This window comes from Eurytemora carolleeae, unplaced genomic scaffold (assembly GCF_000591075.1).
Source record: "Eurytemora carolleeae unplaced genomic scaffold, Eaff_2.0 scaffold221, whole genome shotgun sequence".
NCBI classification, from domain to species: domain Eukaryota; kingdom Metazoa; phylum Arthropoda; class Copepoda; order Calanoida; family Temoridae; genus Eurytemora; species Eurytemora carolleeae.
In genome coordinates, this window is record NW_019396278.1 from 367,843 (window position 1) to 390,468 (window position 22,626).

The 22,626-nt window shown below is 33.2% G+C and overlaps 3 protein-coding genes across 3 annotated transcripts in view; 1 reads left to right on the plus strand and 2 right to left on the minus strand.

The window, feature by feature from the left end:
* Positions 1 to 5,762, minus strand: part of LOC111700019 (tRNA-specific adenosine deaminase 1-like) — a 6,872-nt gene extending 1,110 nt beyond the window's left edge. The window contains exons 1-7 of the mRNA XM_023470829.1: positions 5,620 to 5,762; positions 4,535 to 4,590; positions 3,889 to 3,942; positions 2,987 to 3,120; positions 1,089 to 1,712; positions 594 to 815; positions 4 to 164 (exon numbers count right to left, since the gene is read on the minus strand). Of these exons, the coding sequence (XP_023326597.1) occupies positions 4 to 164; positions 594 to 815; positions 1,089 to 1,712; positions 2,987 to 3,120; positions 3,889 to 3,942; positions 4,535 to 4,590; positions 5,620 to 5,741 (1,373 nt within the window). The 5' untranslated portion in view covers positions 5,742 to 5,762. The remainder of the gene's footprint in view (positions 1 to 3; positions 165 to 593; positions 816 to 1,088; positions 1,713 to 2,986; positions 3,121 to 3,888; positions 3,943 to 4,534; positions 4,591 to 5,619) is intronic.
* Positions 5,741 to 22,626, minus strand: part of LOC111700010 (striatin-interacting protein 1-like) — a 23,246-nt gene continuing 6,360 nt past the window's right edge. Inside the window, exons 7-23 of the mRNA XM_023470816.1 lie at positions 22,224 to 22,582; positions 20,881 to 20,949; positions 20,635 to 20,700; positions 20,350 to 20,406; positions 19,231 to 19,290; positions 18,280 to 18,354; positions 17,753 to 17,857; positions 16,963 to 17,173; positions 16,589 to 16,682; positions 15,693 to 15,735; positions 11,365 to 11,412; positions 9,669 to 9,736; positions 8,868 to 8,927; positions 7,794 to 7,871; positions 6,960 to 7,098; positions 6,099 to 6,360; positions 5,741 to 5,852 (exon numbers count right to left, since the gene is read on the minus strand). Coding sequence (XP_023326584.1) covers positions 6,277 to 6,360; positions 6,960 to 7,098; positions 7,794 to 7,871; positions 8,868 to 8,927; positions 9,669 to 9,736; positions 11,365 to 11,412; positions 15,693 to 15,735; positions 16,589 to 16,682; positions 16,963 to 17,173; positions 17,753 to 17,857; positions 18,280 to 18,354; positions 19,231 to 19,290; positions 20,350 to 20,406; positions 20,635 to 20,700; positions 20,881 to 20,949; positions 22,224 to 22,582 — 1,616 coding nt within the window. The 3' untranslated portion in view covers positions 5,741 to 5,852; positions 6,099 to 6,276. The remainder of the gene's footprint in view (positions 5,853 to 6,098; positions 6,361 to 6,959; positions 7,099 to 7,793; positions 7,872 to 8,867; positions 8,928 to 9,668; positions 9,737 to 11,364; positions 11,413 to 15,692; positions 15,736 to 16,588; positions 16,683 to 16,962; positions 17,174 to 17,752; positions 17,858 to 18,279; positions 18,355 to 19,230; positions 19,291 to 20,349; positions 20,407 to 20,634; positions 20,701 to 20,880; positions 20,950 to 22,223; positions 22,583 to 22,626) is intronic.
* On the plus strand, positions 11,842 to 14,574 carry LOC111700021 (neurofilament medium polypeptide). Its single transcript, XM_023470831.1, has 6 exons — positions 11,842 to 12,602; positions 12,678 to 12,815; positions 13,132 to 13,276; positions 13,448 to 13,578; positions 13,939 to 14,168; positions 14,332 to 14,574. Exons 1-6 carry the CDS (start codon positions 11,857 to 11,859, stop codon positions 14,409 to 14,411), a joined length of 1,470 nt encoding a protein of 489 aa, XP_023326599.1. The 5' UTR covers positions 11,842 to 11,856; the 3' UTR covers positions 14,412 to 14,574.

Here is a 22,626-nt window from a genome sequence, read left to right on the forward strand (position 1 = left end):
TACCTAAACTTGAGAGTAGGTTGGAGAAGAACTGGTTTGGATGCGGTATCTGGGTATCTGGAGAACAAAGCTCTCTGTAATGCGGGTAGGTTGAACCCTGACGGTCCTATGCTTATGGTAGAAAAGTAGACTGGGATTTTAAGAAATTGGGATACCAGGGAACCCTAAATAAGTAAATGTAGTAAAACTGAAATAATATATTTTTTTTTTGCATCTTTCCCACACTCTAGGAGAAGCAGATTATTATTCTTCATTACTGGTAGTCCTGGAGGCCTGGGATGGGATCATCACTATGGATTGTACTATATTGCTGGGTGTATATGTTAAGATATTTAATCCTACATTTGTTTTATTTCGATTCAAAATCAATTGAAAGGCCGTCCAATTGGTTCCTTAACTTTCAGATACTTTATGCATGGGTATAGGCCAGTTTTGTTATTAATACTAGATCTGATAGATTTACTGGGGAATTAGTTGAATACTTTATGTGTTCAGCTAAAGAAATATGACCTTCACAATGGTTTAGAGATTTAGAAGCATGTTTTAAAATCTATACCAAAAATGAATCCTAGGATTTAAAAAAATGCTGAAACCTGAAACCCGATTACGTTCCACTTAAGAAGTTTATCACTACAGGAGAGGGACAGGGTTGGGTCTCCGCGTCCTGGTTTTCGTCGGAGAACTCCGATATTATGATATTCCGTCCCGGAACCCAAGGGGTCCTCAATCTCCCCTTTAACACACTTAGCTCCGGTTCGGTTTGTGTCAAGCTTTAGTTTCTTCTGGACCGGCTCATCCAGATCTTCAGATATATCCTGCAAATTTGTTCTTAAATTACTACGTAGAATTTCTGACTGCTGGAATGAGAAATAGCTAATAGGATGGGGAAACAAAGCAGTCCTAACATAGCCACGTGCATTTTTATCCAAAATCACTTAATTTTTAAAGATTACATTTATATTTATACAACTTTGTAAGTTAAAAATAAAATAATATTCGATAATAAAATAATATTTGATCCCTAACTCTATTTGCCCGAAAGCGACAAAAATTTAGTTTGGGATAATTAATGTTTTTTCTTAACTAACCTTTTCCAAGTTTGTTTGTTGAAGAGAGGGCGATGAAATTTTATTCATATTTTGATGAGATTCTTGATCTTTGCTTGTATTCAGTTTGGTTGCTTCTTGACCCGGTGGGATACTTTTGGGATCCGAGCCAGCTTTAGAGGCATTTGTTGAACTGCTGCTTGTAGGAGATAATTCAGAACATAGGGATGAATTAGTAGTTTTGAAAGAATTCAAAGATGTTAATTGTGATTCTATTGCATTTGAATCTTCCTTGCCGCTACACGAGTCTTTCTTGCCTGTACAAAAATTCTCCTTGCAGGTACATAAAACCTTCTTGCCAGTACATGAATCCTCCTGGCTGGTACTTGAATCCTTCTTGGTCGTACATGAAATATCCTTGCCGGTACATGAATCCTTCTTGCCAATAAATGAATCCTCCTTGCCGGTACTTGTATCCTCCTTGCCGGCACATGAATCCTTCTTGGCGGTACATAAATTATCCTTGGCGAGACATGATTCCTCCTTTTCAAAGATAAATATTGTTGCGTCCCCACAAGGCGGATGGCTTGAGTAAAGATGAAACTTGACACCAGGTTTCCAATGAACTGTTCCAGTTCCAGAGTTTACAAGGAACTGAGATGAATTCTGAAACCAGGGATGTCTTTATTTTTATTGTATTTCATGTTCTTAATGTATTTAATATTTATATTTGTTCCATTGAAGGAATTGTTTTCATATAATTAGCAACTCATCACACAGCTGTCCTGAGTTAACCCAAAGAAAGAAAATAGTTACAGCATAAAGTATGTAACATTACATTTTTCAAAAATAAGAAAATTTTGTTCTGAAAATAAAAAAAAATGCACGGGGAGCCTAACAAGTTATGACACTTTCTGTAAAATATTTGAGAAAAGACAAGGAATTATATTGAATAAGCCCCTTTGTGCTGTTGAATATGGCAAATTATTGTAAAATCGATGTAAATTTATTATAGATTAATTTTTTTGGAAAATTTAACTTACGGAAAGCTTTTGAAGTGATATAATATACATTTTGGAAAATGCCAGAGAGATAATTTTATATCAGAGTCAGACCAAGTAAAATGTAAATACCATATTCCTTTTTATTACACTTAGGTTTTTAAACAGATTACATCTATAATTTCACAAGCGAAGTAATAATGGGCTGTAGTCCTGATTTTGGGAATGAGGTCACATTTTTCAAATATCTACAACTATTAAAATTTTTAAGTAATCAGACAACAGTTTACGCTTAACAACAGAGAAATTTTAAAGGTCTATTTCATCTTTACACAAATCGTCTTTAACGTCCAAGTTATGAATTTAGGGAAATATGGGAATACGTCAGCAAACGTAAAACATGTTTCAAATAGGAAATTGTTCACGCATATCTACAATTGTATTTTGCTAAGATTTTGTCTTTTTTTTAAGGAACTGACTGACCCTCGTTTAAAATAACCTACTCCTCCCTTGCATTATCTTAAAATTGAACTATTTAAGATATCCTTGGGGTGCAGTAGTAAATTTTTTCCTTTATTTGCACAACAATATACAATACTTTTCCAATTTGCCATATTTAATAGTTCAAAAAGAGGCTTATTCCGAATATTTCTTTGTCTTTTCTCAAACATTTCACAAAAAGTGGCAAAACCTTTCAGGCTCCCCGTGTATTTAAAAAAAAATTTTCAGTATCTTTTTTTCTTCATAAAAATAATGCGGTGTTATACTTAATGCTGTAACTATTTTTTTTTACTTGGGGGTTAACTCAGGACAACTGTGATCAGAGTCTTTCTCAGGTCTTGAGTACCAGAATGATCAAAGCTTTTAGCTATGGAAAATAATGGGAAAATTCACTACTTTTTGTTTTTGTTTATCAAGTCTAGGACATATTTTCCTTACCTGAAAAGCTAGCTCCGCCTGGCGTAGGAACCAGTAAAGGAACCCTCTCCGGGCTAGAACCTCAGCATGGGAGTCGGAGAGCTGGGTTCCCTTCACAGAACCTAATCTTTCCACTCCACTCAAACATTTAGTTCCTTAAGAAAAAGAAATAAAAAATCATTATTATATAAAAAAATTGCAAGATATAAAATTAGAAAGTTTACATTAAATCAAATCAAATCACATAGGGTAGGGATGGCATTAGTGGATTGGATGATCAAGTCCATTTCATGTCATGGTCTTTTCAGCCTGGACTTCTTGTAAAAGTAAACTTTAAATTATCACTTGATGTTGTAAATTAAGTTCCCAGCCACACCACCAAATTTGAACCATGCCTCGCTTTAGAATTACCGTCATTAATGATTTGCCTAAGATTTAGGCAAAAGTTAAATGAAGGAAACTCTCCTAGCAAGTTGAAAGTTCTTAATATTTATTTTCAATTCAATACATATTGGTTATGTCAAGTTTAATCCAGTAAATTGTAGTTTATATAACTAAGCCAAGTATGGATTCACATCAGGTTGATTTTACTTGTGATTATTTTATTACAAAAATCACTAAGACTATTTTGGCATGCAAATTATTGATTATATGGCTGTGCTAGTCACGAGTATCATTAAAAAAGTCAAATCTGTTATTTTTCTTCGATAAACTATTAACTAACCACTTGTTAAGAAATTCTGGTGAATAATGGTTTAAAAAGCTTCTCTTTGTGACTAAATATTTCAATAAATTTTGAATTTACTTTTGATTTTACTTCAATGTGGATGAAAAAAAACTTTTTGTGTCCCGTTTTTGTTAGATAACAATTGGTATTAAAAAAAAGGTAAAAAAGTGCAACATTATTTACATAAACAAGTTACCTGTAGCAAGAGAAATAAGTTCTAGACCTCCTTCATGCTCCACAACAACACCAGCTGGAGAACAAGCAAGTAAAAGAAAATGTTAAACTTTCTAGTTCATATTTAATATCTTTTTTCTTTTCTTCTCGTTTTTTAAAAATAAAATTGACCTATCACCAATATTCTTTTATCAATCTCTAAGGAAAAGGATATCAAAATCAGAAAAATTGTACAATGTAAAATGGAAATTTTTTAAAGAACATGTTTAACATTTTTCTCTTTTCTTTTAGTTTTTTTAAAATAAAATTGACCAATATTCTTTTATCAATCTCTTAGGAAAAGAATATCAAAATCCGAAAAATTTTACAATGTAAAATGGTCTAGTTTATATTTAATACTTATTTTCATTTATGGTTGTGCTCATTTTTCTTCAACATAAAATTCTTTAATCAATCTCTACGAGAAAGGATAAAAATACCAAATATGAAAAAGTGTACAATGTACATCCCAGATCTGAAGAAAGCATACACTATACATAAACGAATCCGGATAAATATCCGTTGGCCTAATCCAGATCAGAAAAACTGCATTTAAGGTTAAATTAAAATTGTTTCTGATCAAAAATAAAAATTTTGAAAATTAATCAATTAATCAATTACTTTTGTTCCTAGAACTGTCCACTGACCGGACCCAGGTTTACCCTGCTTGGGCAGCCTCTCAAACCTGAACATAATTAGCATTGTTGTCGTAATTTCAAGGGACCTTTAACACAGGAACTAGTCTGATTCATTCAAGTACTCTTCAAACTTTTATTTAAATAACATTGAGTATTGAGTAAGAATGAAAAGATTTTGAAATTTTCTACGAAAAAAAATATGTCAATTTCATACTTTGTCTCAGGGATAAAAATTCGCAAATTGTTTTCACAGAAAAACTGTAATAGAAAAGCAGCAAAGGATTTCTCCATAATTCTCGGACTGTTCTGTATATAAGTTGTTTTAATTTTAGTGTGCAGTGTGCATATTTAAAAATTACCAATTTATACTTTCAAATCTAATTATCTAATAATCAATAATCTAAAAAATAACTAATCAATAATTAATTAAGCCGCTTTTAATATAAATTTAGAGTCCATCTTTATTCTGAAAATTTTATCAAATCGAATTTATAAATTAGTGATTAAATTTCCATGATGTTTTTTATAATATATGTTTTAATATTATTAATTTCTGATTAAACACAATATACACACTTCACAATAGTTGTACACACACATACACACAAATGTTCAAATAATATCAAAAACAAGCTGAAGGGCCCAGCGCTGCCCGCGGAAAAAAAGAGTGTCCACAAAAAATTTAAGCCCAATTGGTCCAGCCGTTTGACCGGCTATAGAGAACATATATATGAATGTCTTGTTTTATCATCTAGATAAAAATTAAATAAATTTAATTTAATTTTATCGTACATTTCTTACATTTCAAAACACTGTCAGTCTGTAGCCTAACAAAAAATTGGGAAAGGCAAGATTTCAATTTCTATTCAGAGGCAAAATTTAATATTTTATTGGACAAATGAATTAACTGAAAAACGTCTTTTTTAAGAATTTCCTTTTGAATTTAGAATTGGCTCAGCCCGGGGGGGGCCCCCCTAAGTCAGTGAAATCTATGGTTTTCAGGGAGTTCTTGAGCCCCGAGGAAAAATTTTAGCCACCCTCGAAAAAAAATTCCTAAATACGTCCCTTCATGGTACCTGGTCAAACATAGGTTAGCTATCGCATCCTGAGTCATAATTTGAGACCCAGTTTGAGTCGCATTTTTGGACCCATTTCTAGGTAAGTTCTGAGCCGTACATTGTGATACATTTTGAATCATCTGAAGACATGTAATGTTATATATTTTACATATAATACTTGCACAAATACGAATTTTTATGAGTGTCAAAAGATTATTGAAATGAGTTGAAATCAATGAATAAAAATCCAACTGTCCAATGTTAATATTTACAATTATAGTAAGGGTAACATTTATTGACATATATATTAGGTCTGAATCATTTTTGTAATTGAAGCTGTAGCAACAAAAGTTGAAAAAAATTGCGGAGGGCAAGGAAAGGCCAAATAATAGAAGTTTTTCATCGAGAGTAAACTAAAAAAAATCAAATATAAAAGTAACAAATAGGAATGGAAAGAGGAACAAGGTGAAAATATGTCTGTTGCAAAAAATGTTAACCCTTAAAAAATAGATACGTCTACATATTTGGTATTACAATCTAGTACAAAACTAAAGGATACATTACATACAAAATGACATCATTATTGAGTACAGTGTACACAGTTCACACTGTACATAAACGTATGTACAGCATAACTTCTAGTTTTTAGTTCCCGATGACGTCACAGCGTGTTGTCTATATGCCTGTATATATTAACAACTCGTCCCAGTCTATCTCTGAGTTGTAGACCTCCTTGTGCAACCATCTCTCATAGTTCGCCTGAACATCAGTATTCATCAATATTTATCTTTATTTATAAATAACCAGCTTGGGAACCCAGAGTTGCCCAGATTACTCATAGTTAGTCCCGCCGTTTACCCGCACTTGAAAGATTTCACTGGGAAACTATATTTTCGCTATCAACATAGAATCTCAAAACCAAGCTAAGAACATTCCCGTGGGTCTCCCAAGTTCCCCGGTCAAAATTTGAAGCAAATCGGGCTAGGGGTTCCTCAGGGGTTCCTGGGTTATGATCGGACAAACAAACAGAGATTACAGCTTTATATTTATAGATAAGCAAGCAAGCAAGAGAACCATTCTCTCAATAATGGACTTTAGTTGGAAAATTAAATGTTAAACTGATAATTAACTATCGTTACTAGAACCAACTCTTGATAATTTTAAGTTTACATCTTGGTTATATTCTGAACTGAACTGCATTTCTAATTGTGATATTATGAGTTTTTCGTTGTATTTAATATCAACAAAACCAAGTGGTATTTAAGATTTACCATACCATTTTGAGCCCACATTGAATATCGACATCAAGCGCTCAAGATTAACGATACTTAACACATAAGTTCCGAATTCTGCGTCACCTTAAACTCGTCAGTAAGATCCACTTCCTGTCCTAGTACACTGTTAACACAGTTATCTACAGGCGTAAAATCTCCATCCGACTCACGCCGCTCTCCGCCCTTGTCATAGCGCCGCTGATTAAACCGGTCAACGTTGGACCTATTTAAAAAACAGATCAGTATTCCTTTAGGAACAGTTTAGTGACCCTCCTTTTACAGACTGTTTTATCTGATTCACAATTTATTCCAATTTGTTCCAGGTTCCTAACTCAGGTTTAAAGGATACCCATTACCAGAGGCTTAAATAGGGGTAATTACCACCCCCCGAAAATCTTGGGGGTAATTACCCCCCCCCCCCTAGAATCTTGGGAACATAAAAATCCCCGTCTAGAAACTTGATCTCCATTCCCCATGTCCATGATTACCAAACGAGGAAAACTATATATAATTTTACTCAATCAACTTAAACAAATTGACACATATAATTTTACCAAAAATCGGCTATTTATTTCTATTAGCGTACTTGCACTATATGTCAAATAAGATATAAAGCTGTTCAGGGGGGGGACAAAAACAAAAGGTTTAAAGATCAAGATTATTAAGTTAAAAAAGTAAGACAATTTTCTTTTGTAAAATAGTGAAATTAGCATTTATACATATATATAAATAATAATGCACAATGCTTGAAATAAATCCAATTTTCACAGAATAAATGTAGTTAATGTAATTAGTGTTTATATTAAGTCATAACCAAATGAGAGCCGCCTTCGCTATTTCTTTTAATAATAGTAAATTTAGGGTTAAAAGAAGTGTAATCGAAATATGCGCAATGTCCATGATTTAGTCCCGAAATACCTGAGAATGCATTCTTCTGCCTGGAAATCCCAAGGTCTACTGTCAACATCATTCCCGTAAGCCCAGTCGTCATTTAACCTAAAGAAATTTTAAAATATAATTTCTTGTTCAGACGATTAAATCAGAGCTGAAAACTTTAGAAATGGATACCTAATCCCGATCAGACGATTAAATCAGAGCTGAAAACTTTAGAAATGGATACCTAATCCCGCTTAATCTGAACATCCACTTATAATTTTCTTAATACTCTCTTTTGGTACATTCTGATAGGTAGAATTTAAGGCACTTTTAGTGGATAAAGATTATAATAATCTGGAGATTAACCAAAAGAGGAGATCAAGCATTAATCTCATTATCCACGATTCTAAAGTTTTCAGCTTAGGATGTTTACGGTTACTGAAAAATAATTCACTTTTCTATTTCTACAAAATAATTCACTTTTCTATTTTTAGAAAATAATTCACTTTTCTATTTCTAGAAAATAATTCACTTTTCTATTTCTACAAAATAATTCACTTTTCTATTTCTACAAAATAATTCACTTTTCTATTTCTACAAAATAATTCACTTTTCTATTTCTAGAAAATAATTCACTTTTCTATTTCTACAAAATTAATTCAAAACTCTTTTCCAAAGTACATTTAATATATAGTAGACAGTGGGACCCATACAAGTGTGAAATAAAAGGACGACATTAAAGAAATCGTATGCGTATTATATAGACTCTTGTCGTAGAATAAAATCTTGGCTATCAACTTAATAATCAATATGGGTCTAAGTACAGTTGATGTGTTTATGTTCATTGGACAATATTAAATCATAACTTGAGTCTAATAGTCGTCTTCCAATTGAACAGATTTATGAATCTCACCGTATAAATCAACAAACTAATATTGCAATTTTCAACCTTTTTTCACTCATAAATGTAATATTTTAAGAGAAATAAAGAAGTATAGAAAAAGGTTACGTAAGTAAGAGGTAAACTTTTTAGTTTCTGACTTATCCTGTTCCTATAGCCCCAGAAATCCCCCCCCATATTCAGGAGCGGATGGAAGTAAATGAGTATTTTTTTACCTGTGTCTAACTTTTGTATAAATAGCGCTCATCGTTTTCATATTTGTTTTCCTCCATTGCCTAGAGGTTCCAGGACATTCTAAACTGGACCTGCTACACTAAATTCTAAACTGGGTCTGCTACACTAAATTCTAAGCTGGGTCTGCTACACTAAATTCTAAACTGGGTCTGCTGCACCAAATTCTTAACTGTGTCTGCTACACTAAATTCTAAACTGGGTCTGCTACACTAAATTCTTCACTGGGTCTGCTACACTGTATTCTAAACTGGGTTAGCTACACTTAAATTCTAATCTGGGTCTGCTACACTAAATTCTAAACTGGGTCTGCTACACTAAATTCTAAACTGGGTCTGCTACACTAAATTCTAAACTGGGTCTGCTACACTAAATTCTAAACTGGGCCTGCTACACCATATTCTAAACTGGGTCTGCTACACCATATTATAAACTGGGTCTGCTACACCATATTATAAACTGGGTCTGCTACACTATATTCTAAACTGTGTCTACTCCATCGTATTCTAAACCATGTCTGCTACACTAAATTCTAAACTGGGTCTGCTACACTAAATTCTAAACTGGGTCTGCTACACTATATTCTAAACTAGATCTGATTCACTAAATTCTAAACTGGGTCTGCTACACTATCTTCTAAACTAGATCTGATTCACTATATTCTAAACTGGGTCTGCTACACCATATTCTAAACTGGGTCTGCTACACTAAATTATAAAATAGGTCCTGCGCTTCACTTAATTTATTAAAACCTATATTAAACAAGTTTAAAGAATGTCCCGTTCCTTCCAAGATATTTAGTTTGAATTTTCAATAGTTTTAGTACATATAGCTGTAGCATAGCGTGTCGCACCTAAAACATAAATTGTACATAAAGTTAACATGTATTGTATTATGTATATTGTATACAAGAGTAGACATGTATTGTATTATGTATATTGTATACAAAAGTAGACATGTATTGAATTTTGTATATCATACACAAAAGTAGACATTTATTGTATTATGTATATTGTACACAAAAGTAGACATGTATTGTATTATGTATATTGTACACAAAAGTAGACATGTATTGTATTATGTATATTGTACACAAAAGTAGACATACAGACAACTATACAACTATACAGAAATAATTTGCGCAACGTACATACACATTACAAATACAGTGGTTGAAGAGTGTAGTGGTCAATAATATTCTATTTACCACAATACCAAATAAGAGTTTGGCAGACACCATTCAGTTGTTGCAAATATAATGGGTATTCTAAAATGTTGACTGCAAGTGTGGTGTTTGTTTTGTACATCAAAGGGACTGCAAGTGTGGTGTTTGTTTTGTACATCAAAGGGACTGCAAGTGTGGTGTTTGTTTTGTACATCAAAGGGACTGCAAGTGTGGTGTTTGTTTTGTACATCAAAGGGACTGCAAGTGTGGTGTTTGTTTTGTACATCAAAGGGACTGCAAGTGTGGTGTTTGTTTTATACATCAAAGGGACTGCATGTGTGGTTTATTTGTTGTACATCAAAGGGACTGTAAGTGTGGTGTATGTTTTGTACATCAAAGGGACTGCAAGTGTGGTGTTTTTTGTGCATCAAAGGGACTGCAAGTGTGGTGTTTGTTTTATACATCAAAGGGACTGCAAGTGTGGTGTATTTTTTGTACATCAAAGGGACTGAAAGTGTGGTGTTTGTTTTATACATCAAAGGGACTGCAAATGTGGTGTATGTTTTGTACATCAAAGGGACTGCAAGTGTGGTGTTTGTTTTGTACATCAAAGGGACTGCAAGTGTCGTGTTTGTTTTGTACATCAAAGGGACTGCAAGTGTGGTGTTTGTTTTATACATCAAAGGGACTGCAAGTGTGGTGTATTTTTTGTACATCAAATGGACTGCAAGTGTGGTGTATTTTTTGTACATTAACGAGACTTCAAGTGTGGTGTATTTTTTATACATCAAAGGGACTGCAAGTGTTATGTTTGTTTTATACATCAAAGGGACTGCAAGTGTTGTGTTTGTTTTGTACATCAAAGGGACTGCAAGTGTTGTGTTTGTTTTATACATCAAAGGGACTGCAAGTGTGGTGTATGTTTTGTACATCAAAGGGACTGAAAGTGTGGTGTATGTTTTATACATCAAAGAAAATCGGTTTGTGCAAATTTATTCAAAACAGAATGTTAAGGAGTGGGACACCCTACTATCCATATCTAAACCCAAAGTGAAATTAATAAATCAAGAATGAGATATAATATCTAAATATTTAACACCCCAGCTTTAATGTATTTAGCTGGTTGCAGTGTACTTTGCCTTCTTGTTTTACACATACAAAATGAACTTATATAAGTTAACACATACTATTTGAATTCAATTCTAGTGGGATCAAAGGTGAAATTTTACGTTAATGAAAATTGAAAAGAGTCATTTAAAGCGTAGAAAACAACAGATAAACATGAATAATGAAGCAATGATAATAGTCTTTTTCACCTTTAAAGTCCTCTTCAGAATGGGAGCAGACTTGAAGACAACTAACATCTGAACAAAAATAATGAAGAAGTTGATTAAAAAATTTAAATAATTCGAGTAAAGAATTAAAATCTAATCCCCCCCCCCCCCAAAAAAAACCTATAGAAAGTGAGGGGGGATTAAGATTTTGATAGGTCAAATATTTTAATACAAATTCCCCTATTTCAAGGCTTTGCCATCAACATTGACCTAATTATCATAATCTGGGGTTCAAGAATTTATCAATATGAGGTAGAAATGTGAAACAAAAGTAACAATAAATAATAAAGTTAAACTTGAGTCTATTTTGTATTATTTAGAAAATAGGTCAAAAGCCTCCTTAAAGTCAGGCCTGAATTGATTAGGTTTGCAACTGTCTACAATATGAGGGTGCACTACACTGCAAGTATTGAATCAGCAAAATTACATTTAATTTAAGTTGTTTCATCCCCTTGAGCTCAGTTTACTCTCAACATGCGAGGAGTATACTGGATATTCCTCTGCTTAGCCCTGGTGCTTCATGTCACTGCACAAGATGAAGAAGCTCCTCCAGAAGAAGGAGGAGAAGAGGGGGGAGAAGAGGGGGGAGAAGAAGGCGGAGAAGCTGAAGCTGGGGGAGAAGAAGGTGTAGAAGAGGGTGGAGAAGAGGGTGGAGAAGAGGGCGGAGAGGAAGAAGGTGGCGAAGAGGGAGGAGAGGAAGGAGGAGAAGAAGGAGGTGAAGGGGAAGAAGGTGCTCCTGAGGATGATGCAACAGCAGATGAAGGTACAGAAGCAGAAGGCGAAGAGAATTGTGAGATAGAAGAAACCGATGCTGAGGCAGAAGGGGATGACATTGATGACATCCTTGCACTAGGAGGGGAGAAGAAAAAATGCAAACCCAAAGCTGAGGGATCTGGCGAAGGCTCTGGAGAAGAAGAACAATCAGGAGCTGACGCGTTGGCAACTGCAGTTGGGGCCACATGTGACAAGGAGGGAATGGATGAGAAGGTTGCGGAATGTATGACAGGACTTGAAAACCGAGTAAACGAATTGATGACTGCAATAATGGGCCCTGAAGGAGGCGGTGGCACACTTGAAGATAAAATCACATTGGTTTTAGTGAAGAAGGGTGTTATAAGCTGTGAGGATGAAGCCCAGTGTGATGATAACAAGCAATGCTTAAAACAACCTGATGGTATGTCAAAATGTCAGAATCCCTGTGAAAGACCAGAAATCATCAGGTAATAAGATAAAAATCAGTTTAATAACTTCCATCTTTTAAATCATTAAAAGAAATTTAAACTTCTTGTTTGTAGATGTGATGTTCCATTCTCTGAGTGTATAACAGAAGACCATAAACCAATGTGCATGTGCAAAGAGAATTTTCATGGGAATGGAACAGATGTTTGTATTCCAGAGGGATTCAATACTGAGGAGAACAAGAGAGGATATAGGTAAACGTTTTTAAATTTATATATAAAGGTCTATATATATATATAAATAAAGAAGTAATCTCGCCGGTCATAATTCATTAACATTCTTGACATGTATGTTTAAAATTTTTATGGGGGAAATGTTCTGAACTTACAAACTGTTTCCAGACAAAGCACGGTTACCAGGATGTTAAGATATTTTATGTATTATAGATAGATATCAAGTTTTTACAAGATTAATTTTTTTATTTATGAAGATATAAAATGTGATTTTTGGCAGTGAAGTGTTTAGATCGTTGAAGACTTCTTCTTTATTAAATTATAATCTTATTTAAAGGATGTTTGATGAGGAGTATGTAGAATGGGAGAATGCAACACAGAAATGTCAGGAGCTAGGAGCACGACTTCCAGTTCTCTCTGATCCAGAAACAATAAAGATTGTTAAAAAATATCTAGATGAGGCTGATTTTGAAGTCTTTGAGGTAATTGCTTTACAATTTGAACAATTTTATAATCCCATATCTGTTGAAAGACAGCACGAAAACTTTCTAAAAGTTCACATGAAAGAAACAATTTTATTTGCTAATATTTTTATGTTAAAACTGAATATTATACAAAGCAATTGTAAGAATTGTAACAGTTTGCTATTTCAGCAATGGGACCGTAGCTCTAGAAGAGTTTGGCTTGGATTACAATATGAGCAAGGCAGTGGGCTAGTATGGGCAGATGGACAGAGGATAGTATACTATCCAGCTTCATCCAGACTTTTCGTTTGGGAATCCAGGTTAATAATCATTTACAACTTTATCAGATTAAAAGGACTGTAAGCGTATTTTCAAGTGACCCTCCATACAAAGATGTCAATGCTCGATTTACAACAGCACCCTTGAAACCTTTTTCTGGGGAAAAATATGGAAGATACTGCGTTTTAATGACTCGAAAAAAATTCGCAAGTCATCTTTGCAGAGAAATCGCAAACAAAAATAAACAGTTTTGAGAAACGAAAACATTGATATCTGATTCATACTTGATCAGAAAAAGTTTTCAAGGGTACTGATGTAAATTGACATTGCCATCTATGCATGAAATTATGCTTATAGTCCATTTAAACCCATGAACGGCCTTACATATAGTTCTTTTTTAGGAGACTTCTAACCCAAGAAGCAACTTATGCTGACAACAGTAGACACTATGGATTCTATATTGATGGAGATATTGCTAAACTTCCTGGAGGAGGTAGGAAAGGAGCAGCAGTACTATGTGAGCTGCTTCCTGATCAGTTAGCACAAGATAAAAGCAAGCAGCCTCAGCAACAACAACAGTATGGACAGCAATCTCAGCGGCCCTATGAGCAGCAGAGACAACAAAATTCAGGTGACAAAAGTATTTTTACTTTCCCCCAACATTTTTAGCGTACTTTGAAACTAATTTTTTTTTAAATGAATTTTTAAGAAGATCTTAACAAAAATTGGTGCACCTAGAAAAGTTGGTGCACAATAAATTTTTTTTTAAATATAGTAATTATTTCTTTTTAAAGGAGGGAGAGGTAGATATCCAGGATATCCATCAACTGATAATGACGGTGGATATCCAAACTATCCATCAGGACGAAGATGAAGTCCCCGAGGTGTGTCCAGGCCCCGGACGTAGAGCGGAAACAGACAATATTATCTAATATCTTCTTGTTAAGACTAATTGTGTTTATTCAACGGGTCAGATGTGTTTACTGTCTAAAGACATATTAAAATGTCCAAAAATAAAATAAAAAATTTAAAATATATTTCTTATTTTCAAAGATTAAGACAATACATTACTAACATGTTGGGGTTGATTAGAAGAATATGTAGAGAAATAGATGGTGGACAAGCAAAATTACAAAATAAAAACCTTCAACAGAATCCTTCCTAGTTTTTGATTGATGTGACTCGAATTAAAGAACTCAAAAAGGAATGATTGAAATTAAGAATTTTATAAACCTGAACAGATGATAATGTTTTTCTAAATATGGGATATAAACATTAAACATAAGGCCAAAAAATTGTTATAATGATAGAAGAACAAGAAATGCCAGCTATGGGAATAAATTATAGTTGAAATGAAGAGAATGTAAAAATTTTTTTTTTTAATTATGAAGGTTGAATGAAAAGGCAAGAAGTATAATTAGTTGAAATGTTAAGACAGTAAAGCAGTGCTTTTATGAATTCTCAAAAGTTATTTCATAAAGAAATCGAAATTCCGACAAAACCCTCAAGTTGCACGGCAAAGTCTAGATATTTGTGCGGAGTATGGAAAGAACTTCAAGAATTGTTGCAAAATAGTTTTTAAGTCCATTTTAGGAAACGAGAGTAAATAGGGATGAATATTCTCTCATATACATACGTTAAATATAGCTGGAAAAACAGCTGGACAAAATTAGTTGTTTCAGGAAAACCGATTTTTTCCTTACATGTTATCAAAATTCCAAGGGCAACGCCGGGAATTCAGCTAGTCTTATTTATTATTCCAAAACGTAAAATCCTTCCATTCATAAATCATTAACAGTACGCACTTAACATTATATATATACCTTTGTCCATTAACAGTACGCACTTAACATTATATATATACCTTTGTCCATTAAACGTTAGAAATGAACAAGACAAACGAGACTTAGGGATATGATAAGAGTGTTTGTTTACGTGTTACCATGATGTGTTAGGACAGCTCACTAATAATACACGTTTTTTATAACAACATTTTGTAAACAGTGAAGCACAGGCCCTCCAAAGATTTGTTGTATGTTGACTATAAATCTTGTTTATCCGAATGTTAAATATTTTTCTTCTCCTCTACCTAATTTTACTCTTGTTGGAAATAAATGAGAAAGGGTTTTGATAAGCGTATAGATTGAGTACTTACCATAATCCTGGAGTGCTTCCATTTAGTCAGTTTATTTAGAACCCTGAATACACACAAATCGTTAATTGGATGAAAAAAAAAACTAAAAAACTAGATGAATAAAAAATTGATGGATGAAAGAAAGAATGTAAGACGTAAGCATTATAAATATCAAATAAAATTATTGAAAGAACGATTGAATGAAAAAATGAATTAAAAGATAAATGAAAAGAAAAACAAAAGGATGAATGAAATGATAAACAAAAGAATGAATGAAAGAATGAATGAAATGATAAACACAAGAAAGGATGAATGAAAGGATGAATGAAAAGATAAACAAAAGAATTAATAAAAGAAGGAATGAAAGAATGAATGAAATGATAGACAAATCAAATCAAACCAGACTTTTAGGGATGTCCTACTACCACATGACAACTTTCGAAATGATGAATGAAAAAATGAATTAAAAGATAAATGAAAAGATAAACAAAAGAATGAATGAAAAAATGAATGAAAGAATTAATGAAATGATAAACACAAGAATGGATGAATGAAAGAATGAATGAAAAGATAAATAAAAAAATGAATAAAAGAATGAATGAAATGATAAACAAAAGAATGAATGAATAAAAGAATGAATGAAAAGATAAACAAAAGAATGAAGGAAAGAATGAATGAAATGATAAACAAAAGGATGAATGAAAGAATGAATGAAAGAATGAATGAAATAATAATCAAAAAAATGAACAAAAGAGTGGCTGAAAAGTTCAGTAAGATGATCAATAATAGGATTTCCTAACGGATGAATGAGTTGAATAAAAGGATAAAAGAGGAAGGAAAAGTTGCGTGGAAGATTAAGGAAGGATGAATGAATATAGAAAGGATGAATATATGAATGAATAAATAAATGAGTATACCTAAGAAGATTGATACAAGAAAACATATTCCTCCAGCAATAAAGAGATGTATCTCCTACTTCAAGAGTTTCTGCGGTCAACTCAGGTTGCTCCCCTGGATAAAAATATAAAAAGACAGATAAATAGATTAACACAAGTGGTATAATTTTTTAAAAGGATACCTTTTTTTATGTGTTAATAAATGTTCAGAAAAATATTGAGAAAACATGTGAAAAAACCACTTGTGAACTTGTTTGTTAAAGTAAATTTTATTCGAATTTTATGAAAAACATTTAACATTAATTGTTTAAATAAAATAAAAAGCATGGCTTGCAAAATTTACATAAAGAAGCTAAGATCTTTTAAAGTATGAGTTCCTAGTAAATAATATTTACCTATTACACATGAAGGAAAATCTAGAAGAGCAATGTTGTTCTTGGACTGTATATAGGCCGTGATGTTCTGATTGAAGAACTTAAGGACCAGGGGGATACAGTTGGCGAACACCAGGTGCTGGGACATGAACTCGAACTGGTACGTGTGGTTTATCTTGAAATGTTTAAGAAGAAGAAGAAGAATTCCAGAAACAGCTTTCACAATTATCTCCTGACAACCAAGATATAAATTCTAGAGCGAATAGCGTTGTTTGGACTTTTTTATTACCCCCCTCCCCCCACACATCATATTAGTAATGTTAAGGGGGATAAATCAACCTCTTATAAACCGGAATTTAAAACAATTTACAGAATTGAAAAATACTAAAATTTTATCTAGTTATAGACAAAAATCGTTTGTTCTCCAAATAAATTTCTTTCCGTACTCATAAAATGTGTTTTTTTAGCTAACTGGCTCAAATTTAAATATTTTTCAATTTTGTGTTAATTGATTTGAATTTAGAAATTTAACCCGATTCCGGTAAAATAACCAATTGGAAAAGTTTTATAACATTTTCATTTTCCCTTTAACTTGTGACTTTTTCACATTTCTTATCATTAAACCACATTTGAGAGCCATATTTCATATCCGTGAAAAATGCATTAAATAAACATATCCAAGTATTTCACACCCGTAATGCATAAGATGGAGGTCAATGCTTGATCCCAAAATTCACAACACAAAAGTCTTACTTCTGATCACAATTCAATAGCTCTCGCTTAAAAGAAGTCATATCTTCATAACTTTTACCTTATGCCTGTTTACATCTATGCCCAGTTTAAGGGATTGGATGACTGTCATAGGCATCTCTTCAGGAAGTACATCAGTCATAATGTTTATACTGTCGGTCTTAGCCTAGAACCAGAATTTTACCATTATCTAATCAAAACTCTCAATGATATACAGTGGTGCACATAAAACTGGAAAAGGAAGCTGAAATTTAAGCCATCTAATTGATACTGTTCTTAAGCAATTATCAGTAGCCGGAAAATCAGTACAGTGCACAATGGCGTGTTTTCATTTTAATTGGACTATTTCAAATCATAAATATTCCACAGATTTTTTAGTCCCACAGATTTATTAGCCCCACTAGCCAAGTTTGTAACTTTTTTTTAAAAACAAAGGGCTCAAAATTTAAAAAAGTGAAATAAGATAACACTATAATTTTAGAAAAATACAGATCACATCACTGAACAATTAATAATGATAATATTTAAGCAATTTATTTTTAATGGTAATTTTTTAAAATTAATAAATCTAAGTAAACATGTCGTTACCTTGCTAGTAGGAGCTGCGGCTAGCAATATCTTGAGTAAAGCAATCATATACTGGGGTAGACTTGGCAACATGGCCTGTTTTAACAGTGTTATTTAGTTAATATATAGACTTAACAACGTTGCTTGTTTTAAAAGTGTAATTTAGTAAATATATAGACTTGGAATCATTGTCTGTTTTAACAAAGTTTCTTAGTAAATATAGACTTCGCAACATTGCCTGTTTTAACAGTGTTATTTAGTGAATATGAACTTGGCAACATAGCATCTTTTTAACGTGTTATTTAGTAAATAAAAACTTGGCAATATTGCATGTTTTTACAGTGTTATTTAGTTAATAAAGACTTGGCAATATTGCATGTTTTTAGTGTTGTTTAGTAAATAAAAACTTGGCAATATTGCATGTTTTTACAGTGTTATTAAGTTAATAAAGACTTGGCAACATTTCTTGTCTTAGCAGTGTTATTAAAAACAATGCTTGTTTGAACATGGACACTTGAGACTGGACAGTGTTATTTAATTCTAGACTAGACAATATTGTCTTTTTAAACAGTGTTATTTAGTAAGAAAAGACTTGGTGACATTGCGTGTTTTAACAGTGATATTCAGCCAATTTAGACTTAGTGACATTGATTGTTTTAACAATGTTATTTAGCATACATATACTAGGCAACATTCGTTTTATCAGTGTTATTTGGTAAATATAAACTTAGAAACATTGCTTGTACAACGAACAGTTTCATACCGTGATATATTTTAAGATCTTAAAGGTTAAACCTTTTCTTGGGGGGTGGGGGGGTATTTTGTCTGAATAAGTTTGTCCTTTTAAGAGGGGACTGGTATATAATGGGTACAAAACCGTAGATTATAAACTTCAACAAAAAACATCTAAGATCTGAACGGGACATGTGGTAAGGAACGCCAAACATGCCAATTACAATATACTACTGTTTCCTGATAAAGTATTTCCGCTGGTGTCTGCTCAATTTCTACTTCCGGTTTGGAAAACGGATTCTAAACATACAAACAGAATACAGAGCGTCCAATAATGTATTGGATTTTTTTCAAGCTTTATCGGAAAAAACACGTGAGATACTTTAAATATATTTTTTAATGAATGGGACTCAATACATCGGATTTGGGAGGTCTCTAAACTAACTACCGCCGGTTCAAATCCTGAATCCTCAATTCAAATCTTGATGAATCGGCCACTTGAATTTGGTGATTCGGAATTTGAACCGGTGATGGGTAGATCAGCGACCTCTCTCCAATTCATTAAATTCCGTTCCCGGTAAAACTTTTTAAAAATTATCAGAATTAATATTTCAATAATAAAGATCATAACTCAGCGTAAGAAGTGGGCTAAGCTATAGAGACCAAACAATGTTTCTTGCATCAATAGTTAATTATCTTGATATCCCTCTCAAACAAGTTGGTCTGAACAGAGAGACTGTGAGAAGAAAGCGACTTGAAATTGTTCAGAGAGAAGGCGAGGGTATTAGGTCTAACTATATGAAAGAAATGGCCGGTAAACATTTAGTTCTACAGTGAGAAAAGTCAAGGTTTTTCAAAAACTGTTTCCATCTAAGAGAATAAAGTTAGAACCATAATTTTTTTTGGATTTCACCACTAAGGTTAGACATCACACATAGAACCTATCCACCTTTTGACTTTTTGATTTTTGATTTTTTGGTGATCTTCCTGTGTCACCTATTAACTATTCATTTTTGATCAGAATAAGCCTAAGTCCAAACCCCTTTTTTGTGCTCACACTGTGTGCCCGAAGCATATATCACAATTTAGAGATTCTTACAAATTAAAAGTTTAAACTTTAAAATATTTTCTGTTAGTCCTGTTTTTTCATCATCCTTTTAGTTCTATTCTTAGCCTGCAAGGCATGATACTTTGACTTTAGGTTGAATATTAATAAATTTAAAAGTTGATACGATTACGAATCCGGTTTTTGTGCAGGACTAAACCTTACAAAAGACCTTGATTTCAAACAAACTTATATTTAATCTTTTCTTTAAAAAAAATAGCGCATTTGATAATGCTTGTATTATATTTTGTCACCTTAAAAATTTCTTCTTCTCTTTTTATCTGAGACTCTGATAGGCTCTCATACATAAACTAGAAATAAAGAAATGAGAAAAAAAATTGTTGAAAAAAAAACGGAAAAACTGAAATTATCAAATTATCAGGGTAAATATTTATTAATATTTGAAATACTTAAACAAGTCGACTTTACTATTAATAAAACAATTAACTCATATTCAACGATTTCAAATGTTAACTGTAAAGAAAAATGCAACTATAAAAAAATAAGATCAAATATTTAAAGTTTATAAAAAAACCTACCTGTTTAAAAACCTTAACTCCCTCGTGTACTGAAGGTGGTAGCCCTGCCAAAGAGCTCACATCATCCTACAAAGTAATCTATGTGAATATATATTTGTTTTTAGACAATTGGGCCTAAATTGTAAGGAACCTGTCACATTCTTGCCATGGAGGTTTTGGCTAAAGGGCAAATCCAAACATACTTTTCCATACTTGATTTTTAAAGATTTAAACTGTTTTCGGATAAAAATTTTTTTTTCAAATTACCTGAAGTTTGTATCCAACAAATTTTTGTCTAGATGCGTCAAGAAATGCCTCTACATCCTTTTGTCGAACCTGAACCAGATGCATATTAAATATGTACAATAAATCGAAACTGATATATCTAATAAGTCATAATAGCATAGTGCATCACCATTCACCAATCTCCAGACGACCACATCTGAAATCCAACAAAACAAAAACTGTTCAGTTTTGTTTTTTTAAAGTGTACAATGTACAATGTACAATGTACAATGTACAATGTACTATGTACAATCTACAATGTCAATATGTGCAGGGTTCTCACCCCTGTACCTGTACTAGAGGGTGTTTCACAAAAAGAACTAAGATACAGAATATAACCAGACAGATTCAATGCCAGATATCGCATACAGTCTAAAAATCCACCTAAAAGATAAATAAGAGAAAAAAGAGAGCCTTAAGACCATCCATCAGTGTCATCGCTAAACAATTCTGATGCAGTGATGGGATCATTTTTTCTCATAACAAGACCATGAGCATAAAGGATCATCTTTGATTCCAGGGGTTGATTGATAGGTTTCAGTCTTGATTCCAACCAGCCCATTGCCCTGGTTGATGAACTGGCCAATCAAGCTCTGTTGCATCCAGATTAATTAGACAATAGCTGGTGACCTCGGGTTAGGTATAATGATGACCCAACAAGCTAGGAAAGTCATATAAGATTGCCCATAGGAATCATGACAGAACTAAATGAGCAGCATGTATTATTAGAGTGTCTGATACTCAAGAAGAGAAACAACAATCCAAGAGTTCCATGATAACAGGACAGGAATTCTGTCTACCTGTTAAGTGCTTAGAGAATACCTGGGAGGTAAATAGGGAAGATACAAACAACATAATGTCAAGAGGAGAAACCATCCACACCATCCCACAGGAATGGTTCCGGCAGGTTGAACAATTTTAACAGGTTACACAGTAGCATGATAGCATTTGCACCACTTGATAGGCTGTGGCAGAGTACGAGATTCTACCCCACTATCTTCATCATTATACTCCTCTCCATCCTCATCTACAAATACAGTTATAATAGGAGGGGAGAACCCTGATTCTACCTAACTATCTTCATCATTATACTCCTCTCCAGTCTCCATCCTCATCTAAAAATACAGTTAAAATAGGAGGGGAGAACCTTGATTCTACCCAACTATCTTCATCATTATACTTCTCTCCATCCTCATCTACATATACAGTGATAATAGGAGGGGAGAACCTTGATTCTACCCAACTATCTTCATTATTATACTCCTCTACATCCTCATCTACAAATACAGTTATAAAAGGAGGGGAGAACCCTGATTCTACCCAACTATCTTCATTTTTATATAGTCCTCTCCATCCTCATCTACAAATACAGTTATAATAGGAGGGGAGAACCCTGATTCTACCCAACTATCTTCATCAATATACTCCTCTCCATCCTCATCTACAAATACAGTTATAATAGGAGGGGAGAACCCTGATTCTACCCAACTATTTTCATCATTATAATCCTCTCCATCCTCATCTACAAATACAATGAAAATAGGAGGGGAGAACCCTGATTCTACCCCACTTTCTTCATCATTATACTCCTTTCCATCCTCTTCTACAAATACAATTATAATAGGATGGGAGAACCCTGATTCTACCCAACTATCTTCATCATTATACTCCTCTCCATCCTCATCTACAAATACAGTTATAATAGGAGGGGAGAACCCTGATTCTACC